The sequence below is a fragment of the Adiantum capillus-veneris genome, chromosome 2, assembly GCF_014529385.1.
Source record: "Adiantum capillus-veneris isolate H3 chromosome 2, ASM1452938v2, whole genome shotgun sequence".
Classification (NCBI taxonomy): domain Eukaryota; kingdom Viridiplantae; phylum Streptophyta; class Polypodiopsida; order Polypodiales; family Pteridaceae; genus Adiantum; species Adiantum capillus-veneris.
In genome coordinates, this window is record NC_140932.1 from 20315626 (window position 1) to 20329871 (window position 14246).

Consider the following 14246-nt stretch of genomic DNA (forward strand, 5'->3'; position numbering starts at 1 on the left):
TGGCTGGCCACTCACATTAATTAAAGGACCATGCGAAAGCACCCTTTCTCATTTAACTTACTCAGTTAACTTATGTTAAAAAAACAAAACACGCTGGATAGCCAACGATTTTAGAATTCGAACGCTCTCTCTCTCTCTCTCTCTCTCTCTCTCTCTCTCTCTCTCTCTCTCCTTTGCTTTGAGCGTTGGTAGGCCTCTGTTGTGTATCTTGATTCCGGACACTCCCGAACCCAAAATTATCATTTTTCCTGATTCACCAGAGCCAGAACCAGTTTCAAAGGGCGCTTTAGTTTCCGAGGATGTTCCAGTTCCAGAGGCAATACCTACCTGTTCTAGTTCTTGTCGGAGAATTCCCCTACACAGGATTTACCAGAGCATTTTATTGGAGCTGGAATCCATTCCGAACATAGTTTCCGCTCTCGGAGCACCCGTCCCAGAACCTGCTACAACACATGTTTGAGTTCCTTTTGAGACGTAATCATGCCGAATTCTCATGACGGAGGTGGTCAATCTGAAGACGCCCTTACTCTTATCAAGGAGCAGATGGCCACACTTTCCAAAAGCCTCGCATCACTACACACTCACTTGGATGAGATGCATACGCAAAACACTTCTCGAAGTCGTCTTGCAGCTTCTTAGACTACACATGCAGCATTTTCCACACGTTCGTCTGATGCTTCAGTGGACGAACCACATGAACCAGATCCAACTGAAGAGGTAGACAATCACGAACTTCAATTACTTTATAAAATTTTTAATGCTGCACAGAAGAAGAACCTTGATGTTAAACTGCCGGAACCGTACAGTGGTCGCCGCGACAAGCGCGTGCTGGACCAATGGTTGTTGAAAATGGAGGTTTACTTATCAAACACAGATTTAGTCGAGGGTAAAAAAGTTGCACTTGCTAGTTCTTTGCTCAAAGACGCAACATTTCTTTGGTGGCAACGACGGGTTACTGATGGTAAATACACACCTTCTTGGGATAAATTCCGGCGTGCTATTTGCAAGGCGTTCGAACCTGCCAATGTGGATTTTCATACCCGGTCCTCTCTTCGCCGCTTGAGCCAGACAGGTTCCTTGGCCGCGTACATCACAGAGTTCCAAAGGCTAACTCTGGAGATAGAGACCCTTAGTCCCTTTGATAAACTTCACAGCTTTATCGACGGACTTGAACTCAACTGAAGGACGATGTGCACAAATACAACCCTACCACCTTGGATGTTGCAATTGCTTATGTGGAGCGTCTTGGCGATAATTGGCGTATAATTGGCGTCCTACACGGAATTTTCTCCCTGGTGACAGATCTTCAAACAGCGCTCGCTTTTCACAGCGCGATCGCAGAGAAAGCTTTAACCAAAGTCAACACCATCAGTCTCAGTTCGGACAGCAAGCAACGTAACCTTATTCAACTTCAAGGTTCTACTCTCAAGATCGACAATCTCAAAGGAGATCTTCTTCAAATGTTCCTCCACTTGATCGTAGTAAAGGACTTGATTTTTCTCAAGATCGGCATTCCAATACTCAGCAAGGCTCTTCGTCAAATGCGTCTTCGACTTCAAAGAAGGATGGTTTATGTACAATTTGCGGTGGTGACCATAGATGGTATCAATGTCCAAAGAAACCAAATCCGTCTAATTTGAAAAGAAATTCCCATGCTGAAACATTATTGAATTCTGAACAATCAGCTTCTACTCAAGATAAAGGAAATCTGTGGTCAACACAATTCGTGTCTCAGAGGATACGACTATTCTTATGAAGCATGCTCACTATGGTTCTTCAGTTTTGGAGCCTCTCTCAAAGCAAGTTTTGAGTCTACTTGGAACTCTCAATGGTCGTTCCATCAATGTTGTGGTGGACAATGGATGTTCGAATAATTTTGTCAGCATTCAGATAGTTCAATAGCTTGGCTTACCAACTCAGAAGACATCTCACTTATATGATGTGGAATTAGCACATGGATCAATTTTGACTTGTGATCAGACAGTTCGACAGTTGCAGTATGAGATTCTAAGTTATGCAGATCAATTGGATTTTGGAGTCATGCCTTTATCTTATACGACATGATTCTTGGTCAGCATTGGTTATTCCAATATAATCCAGCAATTAGCTTTCGAGGACATACTATCAACATGTTCAAAGATGGATGAGAACTGATTTTACACGGGCTTTATCATGCGGAACGAGTGATTCAAGCCTCTCGTGTACTAGTCAAATAGCATGGTACAATGGATTATGAAGCGAATATGATCTCCGATGTAGATGCATAAATTCATTAACTTCTCCTGAATCAATTGATGATTGATGAAGACAAAGATGATTTCAAGCAAGAAGTCTTTCCAAGTGATACTTCGTTACTAGACAAAGATAAGGATATGGTTGCGGACTCCGAGTCGGAAGATGATTATGCTTTCTTTGATTCTTTGCTGGATGATAATTTTTCGCAATTTCTAAAGATGATTCTGAAGAATTTTGGGATTCATTATTGGAAGATGATTATAGTCTCAAGCCAAAATCCTCTCCAATGGTTGAAGTTATCCTATCTGAAGAATGTCTTGAGAAGATTTCCTCTTCGCCAAATATTTCGAAGTTACTGAAAGATTTTGAACCAGAAATCTTACATCATCTCATGAAGAATTTTGAAGATCAATCTCTTGTTGCAGTCAACCTGATTAAGCCAGATTCTTCTAAAAAGTCTTTGAATAGTGCAATGACATGGGATTTAGGAGTAAAAGCAAAAAGGTTTCGCAAGAAGCAAAGGTTGAAGACAAAGGTTTCAGATAACTCAAAGACTAAAGATTTTCGGAGATTCAATGCTTTTCCAGAGTTCTATCAACATTAGAAGTCATTTTTTTGACACGGGCTCTCATTTTAAATGGGAGGGAATGTCACGATTGTGACTATGTTAACAGTATTAGATTTACTTCTAGTTGCAGATACGCGAAGTGCTGTCACAAAACGGGAGCGTACATGAGCACTTAGAAAATCTGAAAATTATAATTCTTTGAAAACATGAGAGAAGGGAGAAGATCGACACAGTATTGGGGACCAGAAGATGGGCTGGTCCCCCCCGTTAAGAGTATTCTTTTATTCAGGGAGAATTCGTATACAAGCACGAGAACCCGAGGAAACCCCTACGTTTTGTAATCTTAGACCCGAAGGTCGTGCTTTCCCGTAAAGGGCTTGGGCACAAGGCCGTTCCTTCCCGTAAGGGACTTAGGCACGAAGCCGTACTTTCCCGTAAGTGACTTAGGCGTGAAGCCGTACTTCCCGTGAAGGGCCTTCCCGTAAGACGGGAGATTCCTGCAAAACAAACCACACAAACACGCGACAACAATTCGTATGGCGAATCCACAATAGATACCTGTCGCTCTTGCACGGGAAAAAGAGTCTTCCGTGCTTCGTAGTCTCGCGATCTCTTGCGGCAGAGTCTTCTCTTACTGATGTTGGTACCCCCTCTGAGTGAGGGCATGTGGTGCTTTTATAGCTCCCTGGCCACGGCACGAATAGTTGCTCGCGTAGAGATCGCGGCCGGGTTTTTTTTTTTTTTTTTTTAGGCGCTGTTCTACCCGAAATAGGGAGAGAGAATTCGCTGGCTGGTTTTGTTGCTTTATCTTCTAAGTGGCTGCCCAGCGGTCGGCATATTTTAAAATTGGTCTGAACCTGCCCAAAAACTCAATAAAACCTTATAAGTTAAAACCAATGCATTTCACAACACTTCCCAGGCGTCCCTGGATGCAACCACATGCACGAATGCAATGCAAATATAGATTCCTCGCGGGAAAGCGTCTGCCTTCCCGCGATTGTTCCTGCTTTTCGTAAAAAGCTTCATTGAACCCATCTTTATTCTTGTGCTTGCATCTTCTGGTCCCCAATACTGTGTCGATCTTCTCCCTTCTCTCATGTGTGCAAAGTATTATATCTTTCAGATTTCTAAGTGCTCGTGTACGCTCCCGTTTTGTGACAAGTGCCATGCCAAGGAGGACCGCTGCGCTTGGATGGTCACACCCCTTCGCCCAAGAGACGTGCCTCTTCGCCAAAAGCCACACTCCTTCGACGACTGGTCACACCCCTTCGTTCTATGGGTGCGAGTCTTCGCCCAATGGTTGTAGCTCTTCGTCGAAAGGATGTGTCTTTACATCTATAGTCATGTCTCTTCACCAGGAGACGTGTCTTTTTATTTTTGTCTCTTCGTCTCCTATATAAGGAGCCCTTGTACCACACATTGAATCAATCAACATAGAGTCTTCTGAGTCTTGTTTCTGAGTACAATTCAAGTTTGTTAAGTCTTAATCATGAGTTTAAGTAATTAATGAAGGATTAGCAACTAGAATCCTTATACATGTGCTGAGGAGCCGATGAGCAGAGAGGACCCGCGGGCAATTGTACTATGCTCAAGCATTCGTAAAAAAAGAAATACCGAAAGGGGCGCCAGTCTTTTCATTGGTGCTAGTGTCCGCCCAGGGCCCTGTTGGCAGGTGCCCTATAAGTTGGAACCCCTATATAAGTTGGAACTCCAACTTATAACTCTAAGCCTCTTTCCCTTGGGCATGCCATGTCATCGGGGGGGGGGAGAGAGAGAGAGAGAGTGAGCGACTGTTTCCTTTTCCTAGACTAAAAGATGGGAGAGATGGATCAATGAGCTGTTTTTAGAGAGAGGGAGGAGTTGCTTTTCGAAAGCACCTTGATTTTTGGATTTTAATAAGTGGATGCCCACTTATAAATTGGGCAGCCCAGACACTTAAAATGGTATCAGTCTCAAAAACTCAATTTAAACCGGTTAGCTGAAAATTAGGCTCATACATACACAACCTAGGTGGTTGTGGATGCAATATCATGCACTTATGCTATGCTGACATAGACTCTATTGCACGGAAGCACCTTTTCCCCCAGAAAGCACTTGCTTTTTTGCAAAAAGTAGTTCAACCGCTTGGTCCTTAGCACGTGCTATAACAAACTTGGACACCCCAAGTCTAGATTCTATCGCGACATGGTAGAGATTAACTTTAAAACAGTTCACAAAAGACGACACGGCCCGGCGTAGTTCCATGCCAAGAGGTATTTCTTTTAATATTAATCTCTGTGCAAAGCAAGAGTCCGCGGGATCTCACACTCAGACTCTGCATCCAGATGTTCTAAGTAATGAGGCCCAAAAGACCTATTTATTGTTACAAGGGTTGCCCCAAAAGCAGAGCCCCAAAAGTTTAAACTCAAAAGCTTATTAAACTCAAAATCAACTATTCCCAAAAGCTTTGCTCAAAATCTGCCAGCCAAAAGCAGCCAGCGCAAATTACGGGCGTTCGTACACTGCCATGTCAGCATGTCAGCGGAAAAGGCGGAGATCCGTACGGCCTGCCACATCAGCATGTTGGCGCGATTTCCGAAAATCTGCCACGTCATCAGCCCAGCGCATTTTACGGGTCTGTGCCAGCAGGGGGTGTGTGTCCAGGGGCCAGCCACGTCACGAGTTTGTGACACGCCTCACTTAGTTCGGAATCCTCTTAGAGCATGAAATATTCCCGTACCATTGCTCCTTCTTCCACCTTGTAGCGCGCTAGAAATGCTCATAACTTGGTCACTTCCTTTCTAAACTTTACAAAGCAATTAACTTAGCGGTGCTCTATGTCACCTCCTATCATGTGATGCATTAGAAATGCCCATTCCGGATGGCCGAATACTTCCTCTAGATGCTTTGAGTCACCCATTCGATGTGACAAAGTTAGTACCGTACCCATTCTTGGTGGCCTATCAGATATTCCCTTTTACAGTGCTGTGGTTATTCCTTTGGAAGGACGCACTAGCCATACTTGCTCTAGGATGGCTCAAGGGATATTCCATCTACGATGTTGTATGTCTATCCCCCTATGAGGCATGCAAAATAATCCCTTCTTGTGGATCCGCTACTACTAGCAGTTCAAATGTGCACACATTAAAATACAACTTCGATTTATTCATTTACTAGAACTAGATAGAAATAGCTAGTTTAGCAACACGCAACAAACCACCATAATTGATTCCGACAATTAGAGTTGCATAGCTATTTTGTGAAACCCATATCTCGTGCCGGGACCAAGCGTATAAAGATGCAATCATCTCTTTTGTTTGAGAGAAGACCTTGGATGGTACCATTTGGCTTGTGTACCTTTTGGAGGAGATCCATAGTCGTTCGTGCAAGCTCATCTTGCTGTCCACATTCAGAGAAGGCTGTCTAAGAACTAGTTGCTGCACTCTGTTTGCTCACCTGCTCTCTTTTCGCTGTACCTCTGTCATTTTAGGCCCCCGACATATGTTTTAAAGCGAAAATGCAACTCTAGAGATAAAGTAAGTGCTTTTGAGAGAAAAGCAAGGAGCAAGCGCTTTGCAAGGAAAAGCAAAAAGCAAGTGGTTTTGATGATGAGAAGCTAGAGAGAGAGAAACAGTTTTGAAATCCTAGAGAAAAAAGATCAGCTCGATTTTAGAGAAATTCTAGCATTTCTAGAGAGAGAAAATCTGCATAAAGAGAAAACAGTTCATAATTTTTAGAGAGTAAATATTTGAGAGAGAACAGTAAAAAACAGGTTTAGAGACAAAATTTAGCACTCTCTAGAGAGAAGGAGGGCGGCATGACTGGGAGGATCCTTGCTACGGCATGACCACCTTACTTGGGGAGAAAGTCTATGGCTGGCCGGACATAGATAGTGATCAGTTGCATCTTTGGTGTACACGTGAAAACCCTAACCCTAAAACTCATCACAACCATGGAACAAACTGTATGACTAGTATCCTCTAAAATTCTCATTATAACCTCAATTGGTCATTTCCTTGACCTCGTCTTAATGAGCTTTTCAGCATTGCATTTTTTCATATGATAGCATAAATGATGTGGTTTTGAGAGCTTATAATTTGACATTTAGTGGTTTGGTTTATGAGCAAACATAAAGCTTGCTCAAAGGAAATGCCAAGGCCCAAGTGGTTGGGTTTAATCTTCAAAGAAATTATTCAACAAGCTGTAGCGTAGCATTAAAAAAAAGGGTATATTTAGGTAGAGACACGGGAAGGGTCATCCAGAGAGTAGATTGTACTAATTCTTACAATACAAGTTTCTGTATTTTCCTTTTAGGTAGATTCCACTTTATATCCCGGTATGTTTGCAGGTTAAAGGGGAACAAAACATTGCCTACATATGTTCTCGGTATTATCGTGCCCCAGAGCTGATTTTTGGAGCAGTGCATTATACGACTGCAATTGATGTCTGGTCCCTTGGTTGTGTCTTAGCTGAGCTTCTTCTTGGGCAGGTACTTGATAGTTCTACTACCATAATTGTTGGCAATGATGGGAATGGCAGATTGTTAGGATTGCTTTTCTATTGAAGCGTGCTAATGCGGAAGTTGTGGTGTGGCAGCCACTGTTTCCAGGGGAGAGTGGAGTCGATCAGCTGGTTGAGATTATCAAGGTAGGTCCATACTCCAGTGGTTATCATGCTACAGGGTCTGCTAGCCAGCTGAAGGCACTCAAGCTTTTGACATACGGGTTGGTACTCCAGGTTCTTGGTACTCCTACAAGGGAGGAAATTAAGTGCATGAATCCAAATTACAGCGAGCACAAGTTTCCACAACTCAAAGCTCACCCCTGGCACAAGGTAAGTGGTTGTTCAGTACATGTCCATTTTATGTTCCGAGTTTTTTTGGACAATTTTCTGATAGAGAATTGTTGTGTACAAGGTTTTTCCAAAGCGAACACCAGGTGAAGCTGTAGATTTGGTTTCTAGGCTATTGCAATATTCACCCAGCCTTAGATACACTGCAGTAAGTTGATTGTTTTGTTTTGGCACCACACCCGTATTGGTTTCGTAAGATTCTCATGTACGTGTGAATTTATTTTATAGCTCGAAGCTTGTGTGCACCCATTCTTTGATGAGCTTCGAGACCCTAATACGCGACTGCCAACTGGGAGGCCCCTTCCTCCTCTCTTCAATTTTGAGCCTGAAGGTGAGAAATGACACATCAATTTTCATGACTGGTCTCTTACTCGGTGTTTGAATGGGTGTCTTTGCTTTTTTGCAGAGCTGAAAGGGGCACCTTTGGAGCTACTTCAGAAACTTATACCTGATCATGCCCGGCAGCAGAACCTACGATTGTGATTTTGAACGTTGAACACGCGGCCAAAATTTTGATGAATTGCACTTCTCTCACCTGCTGGAGCTTTATATCCAAGTGAAGTGAAATTACAAAAAAAGCTGATAGAAATCACTTTCCTTTTTGAGGGTTCAGTTCTCGGCTATGTGCTAGACATGTAGTCATGCTTAGTTAGCACTACCTGCTTTTCCTGTCACTGCCATAAGATGTGACGGGGTTCTACTAACCTTCATAGCCACATTGGTGCTGTTTCAAATCTTAAAGGAGGTTTCCATTCAGTCTTGAAAGAAGTTATGGGTTCGATGATCCACTATGGAGATGCCTTTTGTTGGATATCTGCGAAACATGCGTTGGTCTCATGTTCTCTGCCTGCCTGGGCCTGGTTTTTGTACGCAGTAGTGGATTGACCAAGCAGCACATCCAAATTATTGGGCTTGTATTCTCTGCCACTGTATTCTTGACAACAGGGGTTAATGATTGTATCTATAACATTTGATCTTATGCTGTTAGTTTATGCACCTAATGATGGGTGCTGTGTATGGACATTCAGCACCATTATGCCTTCCTATGATGTCTGCAAGGAGATTTGAGCCTGAGAAGTGTGTGACATGTTAAGTTTTGCCTTGGTTGAATTTTACTTATGTAAGGAGATTTGATCCTGAGAACTAAGTGACATGTTGAGTTTTACCTATGTAACTTGGTTGGGAAATAGCTGCTTAATTGTGCCTGTCAATATTGGTAAATGATCTATTGTTGTTCGGCTTAAATGTTTACTAGGCATTTTTTGGTGGTGGTTGTTATGGTGCACGTTCTTTATTCTCAGCTCCCAAAGAGCGCAATGCGTCGATAAATGTTATAGTGAGTAGCATATTACTGTATGATGGGAACTAACTCATGGATGGGCTGCATTTGTTGGACATTGACTCCGTCTTTACAAGCATTGAACACTGCTAGCCATGGACACGTTGCTACTAGGCTGTGAGAAATGCGGAGGTGCTTTCAACACAACATCAAACTGCTAGCCATGGATGTTTGAAATCATACTAACTGTGTCAGTTCAGTTCAGCACATTGGTTCGGTTTTATTGGATGCTTAAGATCCTGCTTTGACATGACATCCGAGTTGTGTATGTGTTTTTGTGCGCTCCACAATTCAGCTATTCTCTGAAGCTAAAAAGCTTGTTAAATGATGCGATGGATGCCAAAAATGTTTTCCTCGTTTCACAAGATGATGCTCCGATCATCACTACGAAGTCACCTCTTCATGATATGAGTAGATAAGCTTTGAAGATGGAAAGGTGATGCTTGAGCTAATGACCTAGAAGGGGCCGCTTTCATTCCTCTGTTTTGAAACGTTCACAATGCCACAACCAATTGTATTCTCTTCATCGTCGAGGGCATGCATGACTATGTTGCACCTCTTGATGTTTCTCTTTCCCCATCTCTCATATTTCTTGATCACAAGAAGGCTTGGGTCTTGTGAGTATTGTGTGTTGGAATTCAACAACCTTAATGGAACTCGTGTGCATCTTCTTGGTATTGGTTAAAAACACAGGTCATAACATGCAGTTAATCACCAGTATATTGGACATGCTTTCATAAAATACAAGGCAAATGTTTCTTACCTCCATTGTCCGGTAGTGCAAAAATAGTTATTGATGGTCGGCAAAGTTTGTGAATATGCACTTTTCTTTTTATCATTCAAAAGGAGAAAACAACCACACTTGACTTTCTTTTTGGTTTCCTAAAACAAGCTTGGGTGATCCTCGTCACTAACACGGGGTCAACCAAGAGGGATGTAGGATCCAAATTTGGGGGCGAGGAGCGGCTTCGATCTCTACCGCCTGATTGTGGTGTGAACTAGGAGTGCTTTGAGTTCACCCCTAGTTCACTCGTCTCGCGAGGTGTGGTCCTAATCCAAGACCTCTTGATTGCTACACCAATGCCCTACCGTCACACTAACGCTTTGCTGCCCATGTTGGTATGGCACATGATCACACCACCCTAATTTACCCGCCCATGCCCCCCTAGTTCACCTCTAGTTCACCCCAAGTTCATTGGATGATCTGATGGTTGAGATCTCACCCCCGAAATTTGCCTAGATCCCCTTTGAGCCATATGTCTGTGCCATATAGTGATGAGGGTTAGTGATGGACATACATTCGACTTTGCATGTGATCCAGCGATCCATTTGATTATTTTGGTGTGTAGAAGAGGCCCTTTCATCTAAGAGCCTCCTGTGACCTTTTTTTTTCGGGGGGGGGGGGGGGGGGGGGGGGGGGGGTTTGGTTCAAAGCGTCATGCTATAGAGGTTTTCGAAGTAGAGAAGCTTAAAAGAGAGCCCTTTTTAATACCTATTTCCTATTTTCAATGAAGTATGTGTTGGAAGGGTATATACGTCTGGCCAATTTTAAACAATTGGTTAAAATGAGGAATCTGGAAAGGATGCCTTACAGGCGGCGGCAAGGGAAGCAAGAAAGAAGAGGGTCTCTAATGCTCTCTTTCTAGAACCTCAGCGGGTGGCTATTGCTCTGGCGTGTCGTCAGTGCTCTCTCTCTCCCCCCCCCCCCGCGCAGCAGGTAGGCGACCACTCATGGCTCTGCGCGAGGTGAAGGACTGAGGTGGGGTCGTGGCTAGAGCGTTCCACACCAAAGCCTTTTCTCTCTCTCTAGGTTGTGGGCGACTGCCTGTGGCCAGGGTTGTGTGTGCGTAGCCCAGAAGGGGAGCTGGTGAAGGCAGCAAGGGGGAGACAGAGGAGCACGATGAGGGAGGGCGACAGAGCTGTGGGTGGGCCAAGCTGAGGGAAAGGGAGCCGTCTCTGCGCAGAGAAATGAAATGAAATGAAATGTTTATTAACGTATACAAAAGGCCTAAAAGACCTATGAGACCAATACAATAAATCCTCATCCGGTGTGTCAAAAGTGTCAATACAAAATAAACTACTGAAGTAAAGACTGAACCACTAGAAAAAGAAGGGGGAGAGGGAGGTGCAGGGAAGGTGGCTGATATAAGAAACAGCTTGTTGATTCGAGGTGGCTCTTGCCCGTTGTCATCACATGAATTCTCTCATGGGTCTCTCTAGTATGATATCAATCTCTTGCTCTGCGAAGATCCTCATAGGAGTCGCTTTGTATCTACCAATGATAGCTTGGATACATTGGCGATAGATAGAAAGATGTCGTAATTTGCGAGGAGGTCGTGGGAGTCGGGATCTAGTGATCTCTCTCTCTCTCTCTCTTTCTTCGAAGTTTGGTCAGATCATGACGTGGAAAGCGGGAGGGAGAATATGCGGGGTATTGGAGAGGGTATTTGAGTTTCTTTAAGAATATGTCTGAACAATTTTTCTAGTAATGGGAATGTATTGAGATGATGCTATTTGAGGCAAGAGGGAAATTTGGCGGCGAGACAAGTGGGGGCGAACAATTGGGGCAGGTTTAGGTTGCGTGGCCTTATCCGAAACCGCCCTTCTCTGAAGCTTCTTTCAAAAGCGGTGTGTGGCACGTCTCGCAACTATTTAAGGCACGAGCAAGGAGTTGGAGCAGGCAGGAGCTTGGCTCCTCTGTCTCTCTCTGCATCTGTCTTGCACCGTCAGAGCTCTCCTTTCTCTCTCTCTCTCTCTCTCTCTCTCTTTCTCCCTCTCTCTCTCTCTGTCAGTATTGTGTCCGGGTCAACCAGGGCTCTGTCAGCTTGTGGTGAGGAAGGAGGGGCATGCGAGAGAGGAGGAACAGAGGGCAAGGAGGGGAGCGGGGGAATGTGCACCTCAGTTTCAAGCCTGGTGTACGTTCGCAGAGGGGTAGCATCATAAGCAGGTTGCGGACGTGGACTTTGGGTTGGGGGGGAGGAGGGATATTCCCACGGTATCTCATATAGAAATTGAATATTTATATTAATATGCTAGTAAGTATGAGTATGAGAGGAAGGGTATAGTAGGATGTCCATGATTTCTAAATTAGATAAATCCATTTCCTATTTTCGATGAGGTAGGATGTTCAAAATTTCTAAATTACCCAAGTGTAGTAAATTAGATAACCAATTTATCACACTTGGGTGGGAGATAGGTTATTCCAACACTGTGTGTGTGCGTGCGCGCGCGAGGGAGGGAGGGCCACCGATTGCTTGAACATGCCTGCCAAATTAATGGTGGTGGTGATGGCAAGGACGAAGATGTAGAATGGAAATTTAGTACAGAGTGCAATTATGATCCTTCTATCCATAATGCATGTATGTCAGTTGTTGCAAATGCTCATGTGTGGTACTTTGATAGTGGTGCTACAAAGCACATTACCTCTCATTGTAACTTGTTTACCTTTCTCGAGGTTGTCCCTCATGGGAATTCGGTCACTTGTGCCAACAGTGCCTCTTATTCGGTCTAGGGAGTTGAAAAGATTGTGCTGACTACTACAAATGACAGTTCTTTCACACTTGTTCATGCACTTTATGTACGTTGGATCAACAAGGACTTTTTGTCTGAATCTGCACTTGCTACACTTGGTTTTGTTGTGAAATCTGCGAATGACAAATATATAATTCATGATCTCAGTTTTGGTGATGAAATTGTTGCATCTGGTACTTTGTATCGTGGGTTGTATAAGGTCACTTTGTATACGACAAGTGTGGGAAAAAAATTTGCAAATGCAGTTGTGGATCTAAGGCTATTTTAGATTGAAAACTTTGGCATGCACGTTTTGGGCATCTGAATCTTTCTAGTTTGTTGCGTTTGCAAAAATATGATATGGTTGCTTCTTTGACGCCTCCTCTTGAAGCACCTGTTAAGCATGTTTGTGAAGGCTGTATTTTGGGGAAGACGCAACGTTCAAAGTTTCCAAAGGATGGTTCACTTAGGGCTACATGGAGTTTGCAGCTTGTGCATAGTGATGTTTGTGGGCCCATGTAAACTTCGTCTTTGGAAAATTATATTTATTTCGTGAAATTCATTAATGATTGCTTGAGGCATGCATGGGTGTATCCACTTAAAGCTAAGTCTGAAGTGTTTATGTGCTTCAAGAAATTTTTTACTATGGCTGAAAATATCTCTAAATGTACTATGGCACCCTCCGTTGTTCAGATCGAGGGGGGGAGTATATATCTCATGAGTTTGATGGCTAGTTGGGGGATAAAACACCAATGTACAATGTTATCTACATCTCAACAAAGTGGTGTTGCTAAAAGGAAAAACAGGTCGCTTACGGAGATGGCACAATGTATGGTCAAGAGTCAAGCTTTGCCACATTCGTTTTGGCTTGAGGCCATCATGTGTGCTACTTATGTACTTAGCAGGTGTCCTACAAAATTTTTGTAGTCTATGACTCCATATGAAGTATGGCATGATAGAAAGCCTTCTATTGATCACATGTGCGTTTTTGGTTGTTTGGCTTATGCTTTGGTGCCACAAATGCAGCACAATAAATTGGATGATAAGGTGGTTCAATGCATTTTTGTTAGTTATAGTATTGAGAGCAAAGATTACAGGTTATAGCATCCACAAATAAAGCGTATCTTGGTTTCATATATTCTATTTGTGGAAGATTCTGTTCAACCCTTGTTGTCCTGTAGTAGTAAAGACAATAATGTAAGCTCACATGACATTTATGACATTTTGTTTCCTCTTTTCAGTGGTGGAAGTTTGAATGTAGATTCCGATGAGGCAAATGTACATTGTAAGTGCGTTTTTGAAAATGTTACAAATCAGCCAATTTGTGATGCAGATGTACATGATGTACTTGATATGGAAAGGATTGAGAATGAGCAAGCTAGAGGTATGCCAAAATGGCCTGGTGCATACCTTGCGTGATAGTAAATTGGATGCACCTTTGTCTAGTCGTACTCGTTCAGTTTCTCACCATGCATCTTATGCATCAGATTGTTATGATTTGGCTTATTTGATGTAGAGGAACCTCTATCTTTTGATGAAGCACATAATTCAAAAAACTGGAAGGCTGCCATGCAATCAGAATATGATGCACTTATAGAAAATAACACATGGACTTTATGTGATTTGCCTCCTAGCAAAAAGGCCATTGGTGCAAAGTTGGTTTACAAGTTGAAACGTAAGTCGGATGGTGAGATTGATCGCTATAAGGCTCAACTTGTTGCAAAGGGTTATGCACAGTAGAAAGGCATAAATTATGAAGTTACT

The 14246-nt window shown here is 43.1% G+C and overlaps 1 protein-coding gene across 4 annotated transcripts in view; it reads left to right on the plus strand.

Moving 5' to 3' along the window:
- LOC147462471 (shaggy-related protein kinase epsilon-like) overlaps window positions 1-8704 on the plus strand; it is a 43462-nt gene extending 34758 nt beyond the window's left edge. For all 4 annotated transcript variants that reach the window (XM_086484084.1, XM_086484072.1, XM_086484079.1 and 1 more), the window contains 6 exons: window positions 7131-7271; window positions 7379-7429; window positions 7520-7615; window positions 7698-7781; window positions 7862-7964; window positions 8040-8704. In XM_086484084.1, coding sequence (XP_086340210.1) covers window positions 7131-7271; window positions 7379-7429; window positions 7520-7615; window positions 7698-7781; window positions 7862-7964; window positions 8040-8116 — 552 coding nt within the window. In that variant the 3' untranslated portion in view covers window positions 8117-8704. The remainder of the gene's footprint in view (window positions 1-7130; window positions 7272-7378; window positions 7430-7519; window positions 7616-7697; window positions 7782-7861; window positions 7965-8039) is intronic.
- The last annotated feature ends 5542 nt before the right edge of the window (window positions 8705-14246 follow it).